This window comes from Dinoponera quadriceps, unplaced genomic scaffold (assembly GCF_001313825.1).
Source record: "Dinoponera quadriceps isolate SergipeBrazil2010 unplaced genomic scaffold, ASM131382v1 scaffold1872, whole genome shotgun sequence".
Classification (NCBI taxonomy): domain Eukaryota; kingdom Metazoa; phylum Arthropoda; class Insecta; order Hymenoptera; family Formicidae; genus Dinoponera; species Dinoponera quadriceps.
The window spans coordinates 540,127-562,509 of NW_014555944.1; the positions used below are offsets into that span (position 1 = coordinate 540,127).

The 22,383-nt window shown below is 50.8% G+C and overlaps 1 protein-coding gene across 1 annotated transcript; it reads left to right on the plus strand.

Annotated features, from left to right (window-relative positions):
* The first annotated feature begins 215 nt into the window (after positions 1-215).
* On the plus strand, positions 216-21,981 carry LOC106745914. Its single transcript, XM_014621918.1, has 7 exons — positions 216-765; positions 1,510-1,740; positions 12,160-12,273; positions 12,472-12,558; positions 19,485-19,685; positions 19,836-20,021; positions 20,141-21,981. Exons 1-7 carry the CDS (start codon positions 465-467, stop codon positions 20,866-20,868), a joined length of 1,848 nt encoding a protein of 615 aa, XP_014477404.1. The 5' UTR covers positions 216-464; the 3' UTR covers positions 20,869-21,981.
* The last annotated feature ends 402 nt before the right edge of the window (positions 21,982-22,383 follow it).

Here is a 22,383-nt window from a genome sequence, read left to right on the forward strand (position 1 = left end):
GGGGGGGCCGAAGAAGCCCACCGTGGAGAGAGAAATCGCGCACTCGATCTCCGAGGAAAACAAATCCAATTCCCGCCGGGAGGAAGAGAGCGATCGTAATGCGCTCCTCGCCATCGGCGAGACCGATTTACGCTCGTGAGCTCCTCAGACTGTCGCCGGATCTCGTCGATCATCGTTCACGCGCGTCGAACGTAGCGATCGATCTACGCGTGGGAGCTTCGCGGAATACCGCGGGAACTGCGAGAAACCGCTCGTGTGCAGTGGAATGAGATAAAGAGTACTGACGTGTCGACGGACCAAGCATCGTATCGAGATCGACGGATCGGGAATTGCACGATCCTCTCGCGTCGTCCAGGATCTTGGGGGGGGGGAACGACAAGACATAAACAATTGAGTCGAACTCCTCCGGGAAGCTCGCAGGGGAAGGTGACGTCTCGACCGAAGGTATCGATGACAACGCGCTCATGACGAATCCTTCGCGAGATGCTCGACCTGAGGATCGGCCTTCCGGCCTAGACTATCCTGATCCTAGGTCAGTGCGCGGCGCCCATCAGGCGAACCCGGTGAGCCAAATTGGCGGGCCCAGGATACGGAAAGGCCGGGCCTCAAGCTCGAGGAGAAGAATGCACCTGGCCAACGAGGTACCTCCTCAAGGCTCGGTCAGCGGAAATCACCTGCCCGATTATGCCCTCACCGCCGACTTGCTCGCCGAGAGAACGTTAGACGGACTGCTCGCCGAGCACCCGGGAGAACTTATTCGCACAGGTAAACCCGTACTCGGTAGTAACGCTCGCTGCAAAAGCAATCTCTTCGTACATGTTTATTTTTTATGTACTGTCAATGCTCCGATCGTGACGGATATCACGTTAGGGGAGACCGGGGCTGGTTCAGCTAAAGGGGTGTGTTGGTCGATTGATTATTTCTCTTGTTTTCTAACGAGTTGCAGATTCGAGCGAGTACACTGTGAGAGAAAATTACTTGGTATTTATAATTATAATCATCGCCGTAAAAGTATTATAGTTGGGGAAATCAATTCTCTAGAAAGTGTTGATATAGTGATAATAACCTGACACGCGTGTTGTTATTTTTATGATGAAAACTATAAAAAGGTTATATTTGGCATCGAGAATAACAATAATCTCTCGCAGTATAGTAATTTCACAGGCATCTTTGACATGTTTGAAATCCTTGCCCGCTCAATCTTGTAAGACGCTAGAAAATAGCGGAAATTGATTAGCAAATTTTTACCCCTTCCGCCAACTAGCCGTGGACTTTCTCTATATATAGAAGTTGGGATTTTAAACACACCTCTCTCTTTCGAAAATAAATAAATCTTTTGCAAATATATTCCTTAAATTACGAAGAAATTATTTTTCATTTAATTCGGTGCATGTGTAAAATCGACTTCCGGTCCTGTCAAATTAATTGTTCGGATAAAAGTTAGCCGTTCTAACAAAGAAAAATGTTTGAATTTCTATGGAGAATATAATTGTTTTATATTGATATAAGGTTGCCCGCATGTGGTCTGCACGGTATTGCCGTCGCACTGGAGATCGAACAAGACCCTACCTGTAGCCTTCAAGGTGGTAGCTCTCGGCGAGGTCGGGGACGGTACCCTCGTGACAGTGCGCGCCGGGAATGACGAAAATTGTTGCGCGGAATTGCGAAATTCTACCGCCTTAATGAAAAACCAGGTCGCCAAATTCAATGATCTCAGGTTCGTCGGCAGGAGCGGCAGAGGTGAGTTTTGTCAGCTGCACTTCCCTCCACCTCCTACTCCATCGCGCGTAATAGCGTAAAATCGTAACGAATGAGATAATGATTAATTTGTCGTCGTCACGGTTACCTCCTTTTAACATCGGTATGACGGAACGCATTCTCTCTCGCTAAGACAGCACTAGAGAGAGCACTCGAAATATGACGGTCCAATTACTCGCGATGCGGCCTTCCCTCTCCTTATCTTTGTTTCTTTTTATTCGCTCCACCGAAATAACTTCCATCGGGTGACGCTGGCAGCTCGATCGGTTTTTCCGCGTTTGCCTCCTTGCAACGCGCGGCCCCTTAAATCATTCAGACTACGCTACATTAAGGTGGTGCCCCGACTGATGGCCTCGTTTTTCCCGCGTCGAAAGCCAAGCACGGACCACCACCTGGCCCCTCGTTCCGTCCTCATTTTTAATTCACGCGACAAATACCGTGACCCGGTATCTCTTGCGACTACCGTCCGCCCACGACGGAGTAAGGGGCGCGCGCGGAGATTTTTTAATTCCCAGCTCCGCGTTTCAATAATTCAGCCGTTCCTTTCGTGCGAAAAGGAGCCACGCAGGGAGGGCGAGGGGCGAAAAAAATTGGGGTCTGAGACCTCTGAATAATGCTCCCTAATAATCGCTGCCATTACGAACGGTTAATGCAAACGTTCGTTCCTCGAGGAAGAGCCGAAGAGGTAGGGGAGAGGCGGCACGAGAGGGCCTAGATCGGGCAGGAAAGGAGCAAAGTTTCCAGCATCCTTTTTTTATCCTCTCTCTCACTCTCTCTCGCTCAATCTCGCTCTCGTTCTCTCCCCCTTTCTACGCGCAGGAGTCGAGGTAGGGAATCGGAAGATACGAGTAACGAGGCGTCCTTTAATTCCTTTAATTCGACCGAGTTGCACCACCGTCCTCTTCGTCCGCCTTCTTCTGTCGCTCTCCCTTTCCTCGTCCTGCCCGACGACGTCGAACTTTCGAGAGAGAGCAGTCACGGGCGTTCCCCGGTTAACGAGGGGGTGGTCGACTTGTTTATGGCAAATTGGAAAAGGAAATTGCGGGGTTTGCGATATCGGCGGGTTCCGCGCGCTACTTTCGACGGTCGACGGTAAACCCTAAACCGGCGCGCTCCTCTTCTCTCTCTCTCTATCTCGCCGCGGATTCGGTTGATTTATTTCGACAATCATTTCCGATCGGAGTCGGGAACGCCGGCGCGTTCATCGGCAATAATTTCGTCGCCGTATTTCTGTCCGAGTATCGACGTCGACTTATGAACATCGGCGTTTCAGCACACGGTCTGTCCCGTCCGCATGTTGGCCTCTTCCACTCGAGAAATGAAGAGAGATCCGAGATATTCTCGTCGCGGAACAATAGAGGCCGGAGAACGGTTTCCGGAATTTTTAGCGGGACTCGCGAATGAGGATATCGCGGATATATAGGAAATCGTGGGATGGTACGGCGAAGCGCGCGAGCGAGAGGGACAGAGTACGTGCGGGGGGGAGGGGGAGTATAGGAGGAGGTAGAGTGGTTGGCTGTAAGCGGCTTTGGTTTCCATGGCAGTAAGCCCTCATTACTGTATTACGGGCAGCCCCTAACTACCACCGGTATGCAACGATTTGCCTCTAGATTCTCCACATGAGAGTGACGCAAGATCGTTCCGCGCTGCGTATCGCGCGATCGCCGGAGATTTTTCTTTCCGCACGTCTGACGCCGGCGAATTTTCGCGTCGAGATAAACTCGAATCTCGTCCATCGAGGCGAAACGTACCGGGTGGAAATTAAATACGCGCGCCGCGACAGTGCGACGGAAGCGGTGAGAAGAAGAGAAAGGGAGGGAGAGAGAGAGAGAAGAACAGAGACAAATGCGAAATTGAAAGAAAAAGCAAAACAAAATGAATACGCGCTACGTAAAGGCTAAATGCATGACAGGTGATCGTTATTACCTACGGAAGAAACGGCAAACACGAATCCCGTTGAATAAATTGAAAATTTATGATGTTTGTCGGCGAGTCACGTAGCGCGTATCGCTGCATAATACCGCCGAGGCGAGGAGCCGAATGCATTTTATATACAGATTCCTCACGCGTTCCACTCGCTTTTTTGACCCTGTTGTTTTGCACGCATCCCACGCGCGCGAACGAGCGAGCGAGCGCGGTCCCGCGCACGCGCGCGCGCTTCCGACTTTTTCGGCTGCAAATATTTGTCTCGCGCTCGCCCGCGGGCTTTGTCAGACCAATTTAATATTGCGAATGCGGACGAGGAGAATTGGCCGTGGTCGAGATGCGTGACGACGTTGACGGGGCGACCCGTTGATTCGCCGCCCGGCACGAAGAAAACGAAAGAGAGCGCGCTGCTCTCTCCCGTCCGATTGCCGGACACCGATCTTTTGCGTGTGGGTTCGCTTGCAAAATCCGCCGATGTTCGCGAGAAATCGGACGGGTGGAACGGAGAATTCTCATATCTCGATATTCGAATTGTATCGCACGGAGCGGCGCGTCAAATATTGGAGTGTTCGTAATTATTTTGCCGCGATGTACGGATACGCTCTTTTTCGCGAACGCGTAATGACGGTTGTTGTCGGGAGTTTTGCGGAAATTTATCAAATTGTACGCGGATTCGTTGGTTCGGGGGATAAGTTATTTCGCAAGGCTGAAAACAGAAAATCACCTGAGAAGAAGCAGGAAGAACGACGACGACGAGTATTTTGATTGAACATACTGTGACTGAAAGAAATGCACGGAAAAAAAGAATTAGCTCCGGCAGCTAAAAACTAGCTGCCTGTGTAATACGAATGAAATTTAATTACCAGACCTAGTTTTCAGTCGCGGGAACTGATTCTTTCTTTCATATACGACCATAGTCATAGCTGTGTACGACTGTAGTCATTAGAATCGGCTCCCACAGCTAAAAACTACACTTGTTAACCTCGTGTCGCAAAATTGGGAAATACACGTTGAAATAAAAACCTTACGTAATTACGAGAGACATTTCGAGGTTAGCGCTTGGAATTTGAAGATCAGCACCTCGAAATGTCCCTCGTCATTACGAAAAAGTTTGTATTTCAACGTATACTTTCTAATTTGGATGTCACAAAGTTGACAGTGGTAGGTCAAGTAGTGAAATTTCAGTAATATGTGAATGGCTAAAAATCCAAGGAACCCATTCGCTCCAACAATAATACACGGCCGCGCGTCTCGTACCCGCTGAGATACGGCTTGTTGTCCGCTTTCTCGCGGACAATAGTCAATTGTTACCCGAGGAATGCTGATTTCCTCGCGGACGGACGAGGTCGCGCCCCGGGGGAAAACTTGGACGCGGAGAGACTCGAGACCGGCGCGAGCGTGTGTTTCTTTTTTGCCTCCCCGGCGATTCGCTCTCTCCGACCCTTTTTAATCGACTATAATCGCTTTCATTCGGTCTTACGCGCTGACCTAAAAGAGGGATCCTCTCCTCTGCTGCGTGGTGTGCGGCTGCAGTGTAACGACTACGCGCGGCGGCCAGGGGCTACGGGGGGCGCCGGCGGAATATTATCATACCGGCGCAGGGGCGTATATCACTCGGCCACCCCTTTCGCTCCCGACAGGGATTAGCGTCAACCTCCGACTGCTAGGAGTCACGGGCCGTACGGAGACGCGGCTATATATGCGTGTTTCTCTGCTGCCCGTGCGTGTGTTGGCGCGCGCGAGCGAGAGAGAGAATACAGAAGCGGGAGCGGTGTGTGGCACGACGGGGGTGGCGACGGGCGTAAAAACGACGGGCATAAATACCGGAGTTACCTGTGTTTTATGACGGTCCGGCCGAGGTATAGGCAGGAAGAGAGCGCGAGAATCCGAGGGAAAGCTCCGACTATCGACAGCCAGATCCTGACCGATGTCCTGGCGCAATGGATCCCCGTCTCGCTCGGAGCCGCTTTCTCTCACTCTCTTCCACCCTCTCCGCCCACCCTTTCTCACTCTCTGTCTTTTTCAAAGGACGGAAGGAGGGAGCCATATGAACAAACGTTGCAACGAGAGTTCACCGCTCTCGCAGATCCGAATCTTCGATATCTCCTTTACGGTGCGGAAGAAAAACGCGTTCGCGTATCGACCGCTGCGTAACGCACTACACACGGCGCCTCGAAATTGTTGCGTGAATCACACGCGGCTGTTTCGCGCGGGAGAACGCAAAGCGACGTCTCGTCGGGGCTGGAATTCAACGTTTACGACAACGATTAACTTATATTGCTGTCTACGGCAAAGGAAATTACGAGAGTCGCGGAGATACTTTGTTTAATCGAGACTTGTGTAACGCCAAGATTCCGCCGCGAATGACCGGATTGCGAGGGATTATTCGAGGAAACTGCCCCGAGGAATTCCGCACGGTGTGAAAATGATTTAATAAGTCGTAAAGGCCTGACGTCGTCGTCGTCATCGTCGTTGAGAAGGGTCGACAAGGTTCGTTTTCATCGGCCTTTAAAAATAGCGGCTCCTCGTGTTCGGTGAAACCGAACAGCTGTTGCAGCCGCTTGCCCTGCATCGGCGATTCTTCGCTTTGAAGCGTATCGGACTACGAGAGTCGAAAAAGTTCCCCTCACCGATTCGTTAATTCACCGAATCGTAATGAGCCACTTCATTAGCGGTGTTCGTCTGGGGAAAATCGCCGAATAACGAAGGCGAGACGAGGCATTAATTTTGAAAAAGAAAAAAGAATTGATTTCAGCCGATCGCCGATTTTATTCGGAATTCCCCGGAAAGATTCGTTCGACGAGGGCTTTAATGAACATCGATACGCCGTAAGAATAAATCTCACGTGGGAGTCGCGCGCAAAAATATATCTCGCGGGCGACGGTGTTTCGACGGACAATTCTATCAAAAGTGACGTAACTTCCAACGTTAGGAGACGTATTAACGTTTTCCGAGAACCCGAACACGCCAGTTAAATCCGCGAGAGCGGATCTCGCCGACCACCTCGGCGACGTTTTTTGCCAATTAAAAATTAAAAAATCCATCCCTCGGCCATGTAAGGGATCGCGCAGAAGGGATCGCGAGGGCGCGGCGGGACGAGGAGCGCGCGATTCTCTACGGCGGATGACTGCGCCGAGATTTTCTACCGATTAAACATTATTTTCCGCTCCGGTCTGTAGTGCGACTCGCCCGCGTACGTACATATCCGTTTCTTTCACATATATTAATTCCGCGTTTCCCTACTTTATTTTCTCGATATTTTTCGCCCCTCGTTCCGTCGCGCCAACACCAAGGCAGGTTTTTACAAACGCTTCAATGACCACTCACCCGGTCTCGCCGTCGCAGCTGAGAGTCGCAGACGCGACGTTGCGATTATTGCCGGCGAAACTACTCCCCCCCCCCCTCCTTCCCCTACCGTCGGAAATTCATCCTGCAACAGAATTTCGACGGAGTCATTACGCGACGCTGTCGATGAAATCGGTCGCGAGAGGGACGATCATTCTCTGTAATTCGCGATCCGTTGCCCCGCAACGTCGCCGAAGGGAATCGCGAAAGAAGTGTAAATTATTAATATCCACGTAGTCGATGTGTGTTAACTCTCCCCCTGCCCTCCGTGGCTCGTTTAACATTTCGTGCGGGCACTCGTGTGTGGATAAAAAAAAGAGCTTCCTTTCAAACGTGTCACGGGCGGTATATACACACTCGGCCTCGTCTGCCATGATTCGGGTAGTCAAAACGTCAGAATCTTAAAACACGACAAACACTCCGAAATAACGATCCGAGCAACCCTCGCCTCGCCGGCAAACAGGGGAGTTTTTAACACTGCATGATCCCTGGGTAAACTTAGGGCGAACGCGAGCGTTCTCGTGTCTTCTCGCATAATTCTTGTCGCGTAAGTGGACGCGAGCCAACCTTGCCCGAATTAATTTCTCACCCGGCTCGTTTTCGGCTCGCTGAATCATCGCGAGAATATCATGCGTTCGCGCAAAAACCCCGGGGCAAAAACGTCGTTGCGATTTTTCCGCGAAAAAAAAAAGGGGTTAAACTATCGCGTTCCATCGCGTCTTGCCGTTTCCGGAGCGAAATTTCGAAAGTCCCCGAGTCTGAGAGATACCCGGCGGATCGCCCGGCGAAAACCGAGCAAATCCTTCGACGATCTTCTGGAAAAGTCCACCGTAACGGGAAACTCTCTACAGTCGACTCGGCCAACGTAATCTTTATGGATCCTCTCAATCGCGTCTGCGACCGGGCAATATTTTGTTGGATAAAAGTGACGTACGACGTGTGGATTAATAACTTTTTTTCTGACTTGTTTGCGAGCACGAAGGATACCATCGTCGACGAGTCAAATCCTCGGCGCATAAAGAAGCGCTTAAAAAAAAAAAAAAAAAGAGCGAACAGCCAAAAAAAGGCGCAAAATGCCCTCCGGCGCTCCCCTCCCCATAAATCGCGCGGTAAATCAGCACAATCGTGTTTTTCGCCGCGATAGGATCGCGTTTTCACGAAATTCCGGAAAGAACGCCGTTTCCACGTGCGATCACGATGCGCGAAACTGCAAGCCGAACATCGGCCGCGTCTAACGCGCGATGAATTAGAATCTCACGTAGACGTAGTCGGATCGTGGCAGAGTAGACTGTAGAGTGTACAGCCGAGGGGTGGGTCGTTCTTCCGACGAGTTACACATAATGCCTCATAAACACCCTCAAAATGCCTGCCATCACCCCTGATTCGCGTTGCCGCCGCCCTCTTGCCGCCTGACACCGCGCCGGCAATAAACTTCGGTCTCGTTAGCTCTCAGCCGCGAAATCTCTCCGGCGAAACCTTCCACGTCCGTCGTGAAGCGGAAGACTGACGGCGCGCTCGCGAGGCTCACGTTTTTCGAAAATCATTCAGACGATCGGCAACGCCGCATGATTCGTTGTTAATTCGGTACACCGAGAGAAACTCGAATCATTTTCGGCGCCAACTAAAATCTGTTTTTTTGGTTTCAACCACAAAAATCGTGCCTGAAATGTGAATTCTACACTAAGCCTTCAAAGGTCTTCTTTTGCGCTCCGTTTTATACTACAAATGGGAAGTTATTTCCATTCTCATCCACTTGAAATCTTAATGTAGAATTTCAAATTTCTCTCTAGGAGGTCTAAATTCCTTTATGTAGTATCAAAGGAGCATTATTAGTGTTCCTCTGATGCTATAAATGGGAAGTCATTTCGGTTTCTCCGCTTGAAAACTTAATGTAGAATCCAAATTTCGACTCGGATAGTAACAATATGTTACAAGTAGCAGTTAAAACATGCATGTAAGGTTATTATCACTAACATTATAGTAACACTTATTAGAAAATTGATTTTGCTGGCTATAATTCTCTTACTGTGACGATTATAGTTACAAATATCAAATATTTTTCCCTTGCGTTATTACTCGAATTTTGATTGCAATGCATATTATGTTATCGTTAAACCACAGACAGCATACTCTCGTCTTCGAATGTTGCACTCTCTCCATCACGCCTTGTCCGTACCTCAGAAACTTTTTGTTTCGCAGTCTCTTATCATATCATCATTCGATTACGCTAATGTAATCTGTTTTCCATATCTCAATAGAAAATTATCAAATCGTATTCAACGATTGCAAAAGTCATACCTTCGCTTCTCATAAAACGTTCGAAAATCGCATTAATTTTTACGAAAAATCGGGCTGGCTAAAAATGCGCCAACGCTTCATTATCCATCTTTGCTGCACGGTATACGTGGTCTCACGTGCATTGAGAAAAAGCTTGGATCTACAAAATCGACAGTGACCTCCGTCGAAAAAAATATCACATCTACTGAACAAATTGCGTGTTGGCGCGACAATATGTTGCGTTGATATAATTGCTCACCAAATAGCAATAGTTGAATCAATTGATAACTCATTACAGGAATTATACAATTTGTTCAGTGGACTAAAACGTCACGCTCGAAAAAATTATGCTCATTTAAGCAAAATTTCGTCGCTATTCAACTATTCCTTTCTCAGTGTATCGACATTCTCGCTTATCTTCGCGTTACCTTTTCCACTACAATTCTAAATTTCACATAGACGCCGCCTCGCATACTATACGCTGTCAAGAATTATTATTCCTTCCACAACGTCGAACCTCTAGATTTCGCGTACCTTTTTCAAATAACGCCGCTCACTATTACAATTCATTACCAGCCAATATCCTTCCTTTATCCTTCTTACTCTCCTTGCAAAAAGACCACGTACGTTAAAACTAGTCTTTAAGTTGTATAACTACTCACAAATGTGTAGTATTGTCCGTATTTTACTGCCTTGTACACTCGACTAACTTCGTTAAGGTCAAACATATGCTTTTGCCTCGCCCATTGCGCATCATTCACTCAATGGTCACATGTATAAATTTTACGTGCATACTGCACGCGTTCAGATAGCGCGCAATAAAGTTATTATCATTACTATCATCACTCGTTTTTGGCCTTTATGATAAATTTCTACTTTCTCTCGGGGATTACTTGAAATAAATCTTTTTAAGATACGATATGACAGACGAGAAGATTGGCGGAGTCCGCTCGAATCCCTCCGAATCTGGCACGAACAGTCCGAGAGTCGATGCGCAAAGAGTAAAATTGATTTTGACTATTCGGACGGACACCATGAAACGACGCGGCGCGAAAACAGCGGCCAATCAGCGCGCGACGCGAAAGGGAGCGCGCGCTGAAAATGGCACGGCTCCCTCGGCGAAGTTAAAGTCCGGTATTTCGCCGGGCGACGGGCGGTAAGCCGGTTAAATGTCGTGGTTCACCATAAAAACGCGGTCGTTTACCGGGGCCAGCCGCGCTACCATAAAATAAAACTACCCGACCACGCGCGTGTACGTACCGGCCGCACTTGGCGACGCCATTATAAGCCGTATAACTTTATTGTCGCGGAGCGCGAAAAAGCGCGTAAGTGCCTTGTTTTGCCGGTGTATCCCCGGCGTCGCCGTTATTCCCTTCTTCGGCATCGCGACGCGATGACCGGCCGCGTTTTATTTCGCGTACGTGCGATTACCGGGACCCGGGCTCGATGCGTCGGATGCGTGACGAATTCCGCGCGCGTCATCGATTGAAATATTTCTGTCGAAACATCGAAATTTAGTAAACGGCCCGGCCAGTTACGAGCCACGTTTCACCTGCGCGTTCGCCGATATTGTTTCCGGTGATCGGTGGGACTTGGAGGACGAAAAGCGGAGGCAACGTGCGAAAACGGCCTGGAAAATTCAGTGAGAGGGATATTCGGATAATAAGAATCGGGAGAGTCGCGCGCGCACTCCGGGGCGCGCTGTAATTCCCGGCCAATTGAAACTGAACCGTCATTTTCACGAAACTCCCGGCGCAAAAAGTGAATATAGAAAACGAGCATTTTCGGGAAATTTGAACACACTCGGCCGAAAATTACAGAGAGAGAGAGAGAGAAGTGCGCTCCGGAGGCATTATTGCGTCGCATTATCGGGGCCCCACCATCGAAATTCCGAGATAACCGGCGGGGAGGATATCTCATCTATCGCGCTACCGAACGCTGTCGACTGCACGGCGAAAGGTAAAACGGCGAAATCGCGCGTGACGGACGGCCGCGTATTTCAGGGGGTCGCGCGTTTAACGCCGACACTGCATTAACATATTCCAGCCTATCCGGGAACAAACATCGACGCGGTGGCGTCACTCGTTCACCCCTTACTTCCGGCACATTTGTGTTTTGTTTCCAGCGAACGCGCGCGCCGCATTGCCGTTTCGCGCCGTCCAAGCGTGCCCTTCGCGATAGCGTCGGATTAAATACGCCAAGAAATGTCGAGCCGAGCGAACCACCGCGAATAGCTGCGATTCTACCCGTGGTAATTTCGCTCGGATAAAAATCCCTCTCGAATTTCAACACACGCCGCGGGAAAATCAAGAAGATTACCTGCCAGGCGGCTGAATCGGTTGCATTACATGGACGTCGAAAACTTTAGCAACGCGAGCAATTTTCATCGCCGCGCCGGCGAAAAGGTTCGCAACTCGAATTGCTCACGTCGCTGTTTTAAGTGTCCATATGTTGCGACCAATTTACGATTTACCGGAACTAGTCTCTTTTCTTTTTCCGTGCGGAGGCGCGAGATCCCCTCGAGTTTTTGGATTAAACAGGAAACGATGCGAGATACAAATCACGCTCGAGAGAGAGATAGAGAGAGAGAAAGCGAGCTCGTGAGATTGGGGAATATCTCTGTTCGCGGTCGGCGAATTGGACGTGAATAATGGAGTCAGCGCAGACCGAGGATCGCGGCCTTTATGATTTTTGATACGGCAACGGTGCGCGATGTGCGAGTGCCAAAGTGCGCGCGTACGAGCGTCGTCCCCAACGGGGGTGAATCTCCCCCGTCTGCCCGTTTTACCGTCGTTTTACCGCCGGGCGATAATTCTTCCCCGTCCCTCCACCGTCCTCCGTTTTTCGTTTCAGGGAAGAGCTTCACCCTGACGATCATGCTGCAGACGTCGCCGCCGCAAGTGGCCACCTTGTCGAAGGCAATCAAGGTGACCGTGGACGGCCCCAGGGAGCCGCGCTCGAAGACAAGTGAGTACAACTTTACCCACCGCGGATAACGCAACTTTTTCCCCGTAACCGATGCGGCGGGAAGTGGGGGGGGAGGCGATTAAACGAGGGTGATGTACGCGCGGAAGAGAAAATAGAGAAACGCGCTAGAGGGCCGATCGTCTCGCGCGACTGCAACGTCGCGACGCCGATTCATGAGAATTCATCCCACGTTTGCAGGACACCAGGCCTTTCATCCCTTTCACTTCGGACCTCGTCCATTCCCCTTCGGACACCCGCAGGACCCATTGGGATTCAAGCTGTCGGGTAAGTGGGTGTTCTCTAATCGAAGACACAGGCGCGCGCGTCCTCCCCGAGGCTTCGTCGCGACGAGTTTGCGCGGGTACCTGCTTCCGGTGAAGCTCACCTTCAGCCTCTCGGCACGTCGTCTCCCCGTCGATAGATAACTAAGTTTGCAACACCGTGGCCCCCTCCCGAGAGGAGCAACTGCGGCAAGTTCGGCGGGCCAGGGTCGACGCCCTCTTCTCGCTACCCCGGCTGGCTTCGTGGCTGCGAAGGGTGTCAAAATTGAGCGTCGGCAGGCACCGACTCAAAATTGAGTTTTGCCACCGGCCTCTAAGTGGAGAAGACTCTGATTAAGCCCCGGGCACGAACTCCGCCTTTTCGTTTCGAAGTCGCTCGCTCTCTCTCTCTCTCTCTCCCTTTCTTTCGGTGCCCCCCGTTCGGGAGAAGTCACGAAGAAACTTCGGCGCGGCTTAACTTTCTCGTCGAGGAGCGACTGGGCTGGATCGAAAATATCCCCGTCGTGTTCTTTTCCCGAACGATCCGACGGGCGAGCGATTCAGCCGGACAGTCTCCCCTTGATTTTCTTTATCCGCGGTAACACGAAGAGGCGGTGGTTTAAATCCGATAAACATCTCTGAAGATTTCGCTGGGAACGAGCGGATCGCGCGAGATAACCCGGGGGCCGGTGATTGTTTTTCAGCGCTCAACGAAAACTCTTCCTTCGCTAATGCATTCGCTGCGATATAAACGATGGTTTAAACGTTTCATCGTCGCAGAGCGTTTTCGAAAAAGTTTTCAGGTATCCGGCCGGTTCGACAGGACAGTCGGGTGGCACGAATTCCATTGAAACTCGTTCGAAGCTCCAAATTTTGATGGGACTAGCCCGGAGCAGCGAGGGTCGGGTACTGATACTGGTGCACCGACAGTGTATTGTTTCGGCATGATAAGCGGCTTAACGGAGCTTCGCTCCCTCCTATCCCCGAGGCGTACTACGGGATGGCAGTCCTGCCGTCGATTTCTCGCTGCTACTCTCCCCCATCCGAGCCCCGCGCATCCCCGCGCTACTCAATCAAGAATCAGCCACTGCCGCGCCCCCGCTAGTACGCCCCCGAATTTTCTTCTCTTTCGCGTTCGTCTCGCGACTCGGTGATCCGCGCGGATCCTCCCGCCCGACACGACTTCCCCGCCGACGACATCGCGCGGGAGAATAATTAGAGGCATCGGACCTTAATCCGGCGACAATTGTCAACTACCTTTCGGGGCTCGTGCTTTGTTTCTTCTTTTAAATCGCGCGTCGGGAGATAACGTTGCGGGAGCCGATAGGGGCTCGAAGGGGTCCGTCGGTCGATATTAAAGAATCGAAGTGACATCAGAAGCAACGTGAACGAATATCACGAGTGATCGGCGCGCAATTTTCACGCGTCGGATAAATGGCACCCGCGGCAATTGGGTCACCTACATTGTTTCCGGCAGGGCGCGAGAACACGGCGCTCGAATATCGATCGGTTTATTTCGAGTCCGCGCGTTTTTTCAACCCTTTCGCTGGGGGTTCGCCGGCCGGCACACAGGTTGCGCCTCCGTCCAGTCCGACGGAGGGTCAGTCGTGCACCTTTCGAACTTTCGAAGCCCGACCGGCCGACTGCTCGCCCGGCCGGATATCGCTGACTAGGTAAGGGTGTTCAAGTGGTGGTTTATTAGATATCTACGCCAGAGGGTTGATAAGGAGAAAGGGAAAAGCAGCGGGGTCGAGTGGCTGGCCGTGCAGGGTTGTTAAGGTGCCCATTGAGGTGTAACTAGGGGGATGTTATTAAATTTCGTTCGGGCCTACCTCGACAGCAGGGACGAATTTTATGGGCTCCCTAAGGGCTGCGTGAGAGCGCCGAGGTCCGACGGACCAATGCGCCTTTCTTCCCCACGACGAGAGAGCTCCGATATCCGCTCTAATTTCGCCTTTCCGTTCGTCGATCTCAATATATCGGGATGGCGCGTTGCTCGCTCCCGCGGCGCGATTAATCTTTCATCGCGCGTGTATGCTCGGCATTGGTAAAAACATCACCGCCGATCAACTAAAGTCTCACCGTCCAACACATTTGTCGGTTTATGAAGAATCATTTGCGTCGTCCGTAACAATCGCGTGGAATCATTAAAACAGCGTCTTTCCCGTAGATCCCGAAATTCCGAGCAGCAAACGCAACGTCGAGGGAGACGCCTTCCCACTTTCCGGCTGCGTTGATTTTTCAAAGTTTCACGACACGTTTCGAAGCGATCGTCAGCAAGCTCGGGGAAAATTAATGTATCCGGTTGACAGATACCACACGGCAGATCGTCGCTGAGATTGTCCGCGAACGAAAACAGCCTGATCGCGCGCCTCCCGGGAGGCCGAGAGCCGTCGTCTTTGTCAGTCTGGCTAAGGGGATGAAAAATCGCGAGGTGCCAAGATTCAAGTTAACAAGAACCAGCTCGCGCAGCCCCAATCTGCCCTCCCTCTTTCCGCTCTCCCGTGTCAATTAACCGCCTACGAGGGGGGTCGGATGGCGGAGGGGTTGGGGAGAGAACCGGAAAAATCGCGACCCCTGTTTCAATAAGGTGGCCTTTACCTCATTTGGGGGAGATTGTTAGGAACGCTCAGTTTAAAACTGTCGCTTCGCTCCCGGATCGCTTTGCAGTAAATTCGCGGCCTTCCTTAAAGCGAACCACCTTTCTTACCAAACGTGCAATTTGCGAAAAGTGACGACCCTGAAATTCTCTTCCATCTTCCGCGTGTTATTCAGATATATATATACATATATATATATATATATATATTTCTTTCTGTATTGTTTTTACATTTTGCTTTTTTTGCAGACAAATCGCTGCTATTGTAGTAGTACAAGGCGCCTTAAATCTCACCGAGTGAAGATTTGTCTAATCGCGACGGGTTTTATCGTGATACGCTACCACCACCACGATCGTCGGATTATGTTCCTGCTTCGAATTTGGACACCGTCGTACCTGATTTACGATGCGACGCGTTTAAAGGGCTCTTTCACGTACACGGAAAACCGAACGCGGCAACCCTTCGGGTGTGCGGTCCTTAAAGGGAACCTTTTTAAGGGTTGTTCCTGTCCACCCCCGTGTCGAATCACTGCGGATCCTTTAAATTCGCGTCACATTTCACCCCCCTGCGCGTGTCTTGCAAGGGCGCCCCGGGATGTTCCGTCTTTTAATCAGGTCCAGTGACCGGGACCTTTCTCTGGAAGCGACGGTAACTAATGACGCTCTCTCTAGCCGTCGGTCTCTTCTCTCATCTCCTTTCCTATCGCCAACGCGAAAATCCACCAAGCCTAAGAGATAGATGCCCCGATAACGACATTCCTCAATCGATTCATCCTCCACCGATTTTGTCGGCTAACTTTGAAGCCAACTTTAAAGCAAGTAAATACTTGGTACTCGAAAGAATTGAATTCAACTTGAAATCAAACTTGGAAGAAATTTAAACCGGCATGTACTGCTGTTAAATTCCATGTTCTATGATACTATTAGCACTGATATTTATAAAAGGCAAAGGGTAATTGTAAAACTGAAACTTAAACTGGTGAAAGCGATTTTTCGTTCTGTTTTAATGAAATCAGATAAATTTCTAGCGCATTCGTGGAATCAATTATCGCGTTAATAACAATACTATGTTAAAATTCGTACTGTATATATTGTAGCATGTAATAATAAACGATGGGGATGAAAATTTATACATCGCTGAGCATCGCCAATTTCTCAAAAGATCCATCATTTTTGCGCTCTTTCGCGACTTCAAAGAGAAAATCTCGCAGTAGCGGGATAAAGATGGAGAGGAAAAGAGAGAAAGAGAAGCGAGGAGAAAGAGAGAGAGAGAGAGAGAGAGAGAGAGAGAGAGCAATTTTCTCGTCCTTTCTCGAAATATCTCCTCGTGGAGCTTAGATCGGTGCCAGGGACCTTTCCAGGGTGGCATTTTAGGGGTTGCTGCGACGCGATAATGAGAACGGGCGCAAAGGGTGGGTGTGCAAAGACATCCAACCGGCAGTAGCTAGAGGATAGAACGCGAGGTAGAAAGAGGAGCGACGAACGAGCCGGAGAGTAACAGAGAGAGAATGCGAAGAGACTGTAAAGAGGGGGATCGAGCTTCGCAAGGGTTAACGCCTTAGCAGCAAGAAGGGCGTTTTTAACGCCTGTTTTGCATAGATTTGAATAGATAAGGCAGACAGGAAAATACGCGAATTAATTTATTATGTATCTCGGGCTGGCGGGATCAGGGAGGGTTTAAGGTGAGAAACTCGAAGGACTTCTCGCTCGTTCAACACAAGGCTGCGTGTCACGCCTCGAGAATCAACGTCTTTAAACGGCTCTTTAAGTCTCATCGCCGCAAACGTGCTCGCGCTCCGAAGCTCACGACGCCTGAGCAGATTCAAAGGGTTTTACACAGAGTGGAATTTTACGGGCGACGGTTTATGCGCGATCCTCTCCTCGGCGCTACCAGGAAACCGTTACGACATCGCGGGAATAATTGCGGGACGAGAAGTGTAAGAAACATTCCGGGCCTCGCCGGCGACGAGTTTTGTGTATATAATCGACGCGGCGAAATTTAATTCACCCCGCGGCTCGGCGGCGAAACGTATATAAAGCTGCGCTTAAAAGCTCATATTACACGTGACGTCACATTACCGCATCTCGGGGGCTGGCGCGACCAAAGTACGTAGCACATTTTGAGCACGCTGCTCGATAATACATCATCCCTTAAAGCTCCAGTACCCCGATGGAAGGCGCACGCAAAGGCAACTAACCCTAGGGCCGTAACGTTTAAGCTTAACATTTCTCACCCCTTAAAGGGTAGCGGCGGCTCCTTGAACCCTTTCAGCCGCGTCTCCTGCGCACTGTCTCCCTCGCTCTCACTCTTTCCCAGATCTCGCCGGGCCCACCCCTCATTAGTCTTCATTTGTTTTCGGAATTATCGCCCGCCAGCCGAACCCAACCCGGCACGCGAGTTCCGTCGAAAGAGGGTGCGCGCACGGCATTTTCGGGGTTTATTAAATTGAAAATATGTTACACCATTCCACCCCCATGGGGGAAAGATACGTGTCCGTATCGAACGTTTACACCTCATGCGCGAACTCCACAGGCTCCAGCCCGAAAAAGTTGTTTAGTATGTTTTTTTTTTTCATATTTCGCGAGTAGCAATGATATATATTGTGCGATATTTGTTCTTTGAAATTGCCGATGTCGTATAATGAAAAATGATTATTGAAACACACACGCGGACACACTTCACCGAGTCTGACTTGCGTCATTCGTTATAGAGATCTCATCAGCATTAATAGCGGGGGATGTTCCTGAGGGGCTCGATCGCTGAGGAAAACTCACGGGAGGACTCATTGTCAGTTATCGGGGCCGGCGATGCTCGCGCGACGCGAGTCGTCACCTAAGAATCCCGGTTCGCGCCTGAAAAGCTTACCGAAGTGGGTTCTTATTCATGCTGCAGCGAACGGAAGCCGTCCGTTGGCCCCCGTAAGCTCGGTGGCAGCGGTGCTTTCGCGCGCCTCTTATCGTTTTCTTAATCCCCTCATAAAGTAGGAGGGCTACGAGCTCTCACGGCTGGCCCGTTCAGTGTGCCACGCCGGTGTGTGGTAGGACGCGAGATAGCGGTGTCCTCCCTGGCGAGCGCGCGGCTTAAAGAGAGCTTAAAAATCACCCCTTCAACCCCTACCGAGCTTTTTCACATCCCACCACCCGCGGCGACGCGACCGGTGGGGGTGCGCAAGCCGCCAATGGGGCGATCCGCGTGTCTCGGTGATCACGCCCTCGTGCCAGTGACCGGACAATTCTCCCCGCTCCGGCGAACGACTACCCCTGGCTTGCCACCCCGCCGTGACCCCTACCCCCGGTGCGCACGGTGGCTTCGCAGCCTTCACGGAATTTTTAAACTGCCCCGCACAGATGACGGCATAATCTGTTATTGATCAAGGTCTTTCGAAAAACCGATACCACGTCGATGACCACGGAGCTTACTCCTTACGCCGTCCCTCGCACTGAGGATCGACCGCGTTTAGCACGTCGTCAGCTACCGGTGATGTCGTACGCGAGAGGGGTGAGATATGATTTTCTCTCAGGACACGCTGATAGCGCGAGAGAAAAGAATATCTCGCGCAACGAGTGAGAGGTGGATAGAGAAGGGGAGGGATTTTTGGTCGGTGAAAGGAGACGAAAATCAATTTGTTGTTTTGCAAGAGGAGCGCAAACGGGCGACAAAGGCGCGGGCGATGCGCGACTTATGTCAGTCCGATTTGTCCGACCGATCACGCTCGGACGAACTTTTTGATGTCATAAATTTAATTGCATTCAAACACATGCTTGCGCGACCGCGCGATATTGGCTATTATCGAAAAAAAGGTGATCGATCGTCCGTGCATTCTCTGTTGGATAAATTTAACTGTCCATCCACGTCAAAACCGCCTCTACGTCAAAGGGATGCGTTTCTACGACTCGAACTGTCAGTCGATCACCGTTTACCTGCCGGCAAATTATACAACGCCACCGTGACGCCCAGAAATATGTTGTGTCTTGTCACAAAACGATCGTATCAGTCACTTTCAGGTACTGCCGTCTACTCGTCGCGTAACTCGCTTTTCGAAAGATAGTGACTCGTTTGAGAATGTCAATCGCCGACGTGTGCACGCGTAGCTACCGAAACCGCGGTGGTCGAATCTAGTCCTAATGTCTATTCTTAGACGCAAAGTTCGAAACCGCGTTAACGAGTCGCGCATACACGGAAAGAGATAGAGAGAGTGTGTGTGTGTGATAGAGAAGGAGGGAGGGTGTCAGCAACGACAAATATTTCGGAGCGATATGGAGGTCAGGGCGGCGCGCGATGACAACGGGGACACGGCGCGCGCAAACAGAATCCCCGGATGCGCGTAATCTGCATTTCTTTGATTGCACAGGATTGCAACACCTGGGCCTGGAGCAAAGTGCGGGCCAGGGTTGGGGCGGGCTACCCCGAGGATCTCTACCACCGCACTGTCTTCCACCGCCGCCCGGCCACCATCCGCACACACACCCACAGCCGGTTGGCGCGTCGGCCTTCAACCCCTTCCACCATGCCATCGAACAAAGATCCCCGAGGCTGCCTGGACCTAATACCGGTAAAGACGCGCAATCGTTTCGCGAGAAAAGAAAGTTCCGACGGGAGTCGCGCGGTTCGCCCATTATAAAGTACGCGTCTGATTTAAGTAAGAACGCCTCCGGCGAGGTTAAGTGATTAACAGTCCCGCGTAAATTGGTGTGTCCGAAAGAATCCACGAGGAGCGACCTAGGCCCCATCAGCGTGTCGGTGCGGGAAGTAACGCCGACAACGTCACCCGGGAACCCCGGACCGGGTTTGCTAACGACGGCCTCCGTGACGGCGCCAACGCCTCCCGCCGAGTCGACCACCACTACCACGACGCCCAGCCCGTCCGGACATCATTCACACTTTCAAGGTAAAAGTCCAGACACTCCCGACCCGAGATCTACTCGGCTCGCCGCCCGTATATACATATGTGTACACACATGCACGTATAATTTGCACAAAGCTAACACGCCGTCTTGCTCGTAACAGGTCTTCATCTACTGGGCGCCACGGGATCCATTTTCGGCTCGATATTCGCGCCATTGTTGCCGCAGTCCTCATGGCTCTACAACCCGTTGTACCACACGCAACAGTATATTTTGGAACCTGAATGGCACGCTCTAGCCCTGAGAATGGCGCAGCAACGGCTGCAGAGGCCGGACCAGGCTCGTCTGGAGGAGCTCAGGAAGCTGAGGAGCAGCAGCGACAGCCCTGAGAGCAGCACGAAGGACGAGGAGCGGAGAGGAGACGAGCAAGGGGTGTTGCGCCGGTCCGGATTGGACAGTCCGGACGACAGCATCGAGGTGGACGACAGGAACGATCAGGATTTGAACAGAGACCGCGTCAGGAGCGACGAGTCCCTCCCCGAACAAGACTCCCCGAGAATCTCACCGATCAGGAGCGATCTGGAAGACGCCGTGTCCACGGACGCCACCTTCCAAGAACCGTCGATTCGTTTGAGACCGAGCATAGAGAATCTAAACGACTCGGAGATCCAGATCGATCAGGATCAGATCGGCCGTCGCGGCGATCTCACCGTGAAAATCCGTCTGGAGGGCACAGTGGACCTTAGCACGAAGAAAGGCCAGGACAAGGAAAATATCGGTCAAGACCTAACGACACGGAGGAAGGAGGACGGGATCGACGTCGAGAGAGAAGCCGTCAGAACGCGGAGAGAAAGAAGTCCGAAGCCCAGGCACGTGTGGAGACCTTATTAAGAGTTCGAAGAGCGAGAGCACGTTCGCGCGTCCTTCGGGCGTGACACTTTTCACGAACTCGCCGAGACCCAGAGACGAGAAAGGAGGGGAGAAGTCGGGCTCGGCTTCGAAAGACCGCAGATCGAGCCAAAGCGGTTAGCTGGGCGAGGTCTCGCGGTACGCGGTCTTCCCTCGTCCGGAAAAGAACGACCTTCGCGGAGAACGCGGCGAACGTTGATTAATCTTGTCTCGATGGCCCAAGTCTAATGCCAGAGGCAGGGCTTGCACGATGTTACAGATTAGTTTAGCAACGCTAAGCGATATATCATCACCGTTAAGTTGTCGAGGGATAAACGGAAGACGCCCAGTCGGACGTCGCGCGACGACGGTAGCGTGATTTTCCTCCGCTTGGCAAATTAATCGTCAGAGGAACTTTTTTGTCAGGGTTTTACTTGTATATCATCACACACACTCGCCCGTCGCGGTGTCGTTTCTAAGAACTGTCATGGACTCGAGGACTAACCAGGGTTTACGTTTTCGCATAGTATGTAAATATATAATAATGCCCGACTAACTATCTAGGTTAATAATGTTTCAAGAGTACACGTTAAGCATTGCCCCCCCCCCCCTCTCGTCATCCCGATTAAGAATACTCGAACCTTGCGAATGTCTCATCGACTACACGAGCCCGTCGTTGCCGCGATACGCGACCTTACGATCCTGAAGAACAAGTTTCTTGGATCAGGACGCGTTTCCGAATTCACTCATCCCGATCGTCATCTCGAAGGAGAGCGTTTTAACGATTACTTCGTATTGTTACTTCAGAGAAGGAAGTAGAGGAAGATACTCGTGTGGTAGGTGGACATTTCGTTCCCCGGTACAAGTGGAAATTCTGAGTAGCTCGTATTGTAAATATTACCACTCTAAGGACTTCGAATCCCGGCCGAGTCACATCCCTTCCCCCCGTCGAGCCATTGTTTCCTTTTCACGGGGCAACGCCGCTGTCGTTCGAGACGAGGCGATATCGATATATACATATAATCGTGGGAGAAAATGTCATTGTATAATTATATCGTCCGTGAGCTCCACGAGTCGTGCTCGACAACGCTGTATGTACGCGTGACTGGCCTTAATCAAAATCACTCTCATTGTTTAAGTACATCATCAAATAAAGTAATATCAGCCGTTCCACGATCTATTCGATTTATTCTCTTGTACGATCGGCGTAGATTTTCGCCGAGGAGATCTGTTATTGGTCAAGACGCGGAGAAGACATCTCGCGGAGCTCAAACCGGTAAGTGCACATTTCTCTCTTTCTCTCTCTCTCTCTCTCTGTGATTATGTATTATATAATTATATCGAAAACTATCAACGCAATTTTCGCAATGACGTTATCTCGCTTATAAACGTAGTAATTTTCCAACAGAGCCGTCGAATTCCTGAATGCTTCCTTAGGGGATAGTTATAATTAGAATTATAATTAGAACAATTATAATTAGAAAAAAATTATCTGACGCGTTACGTGCATTGAATGAT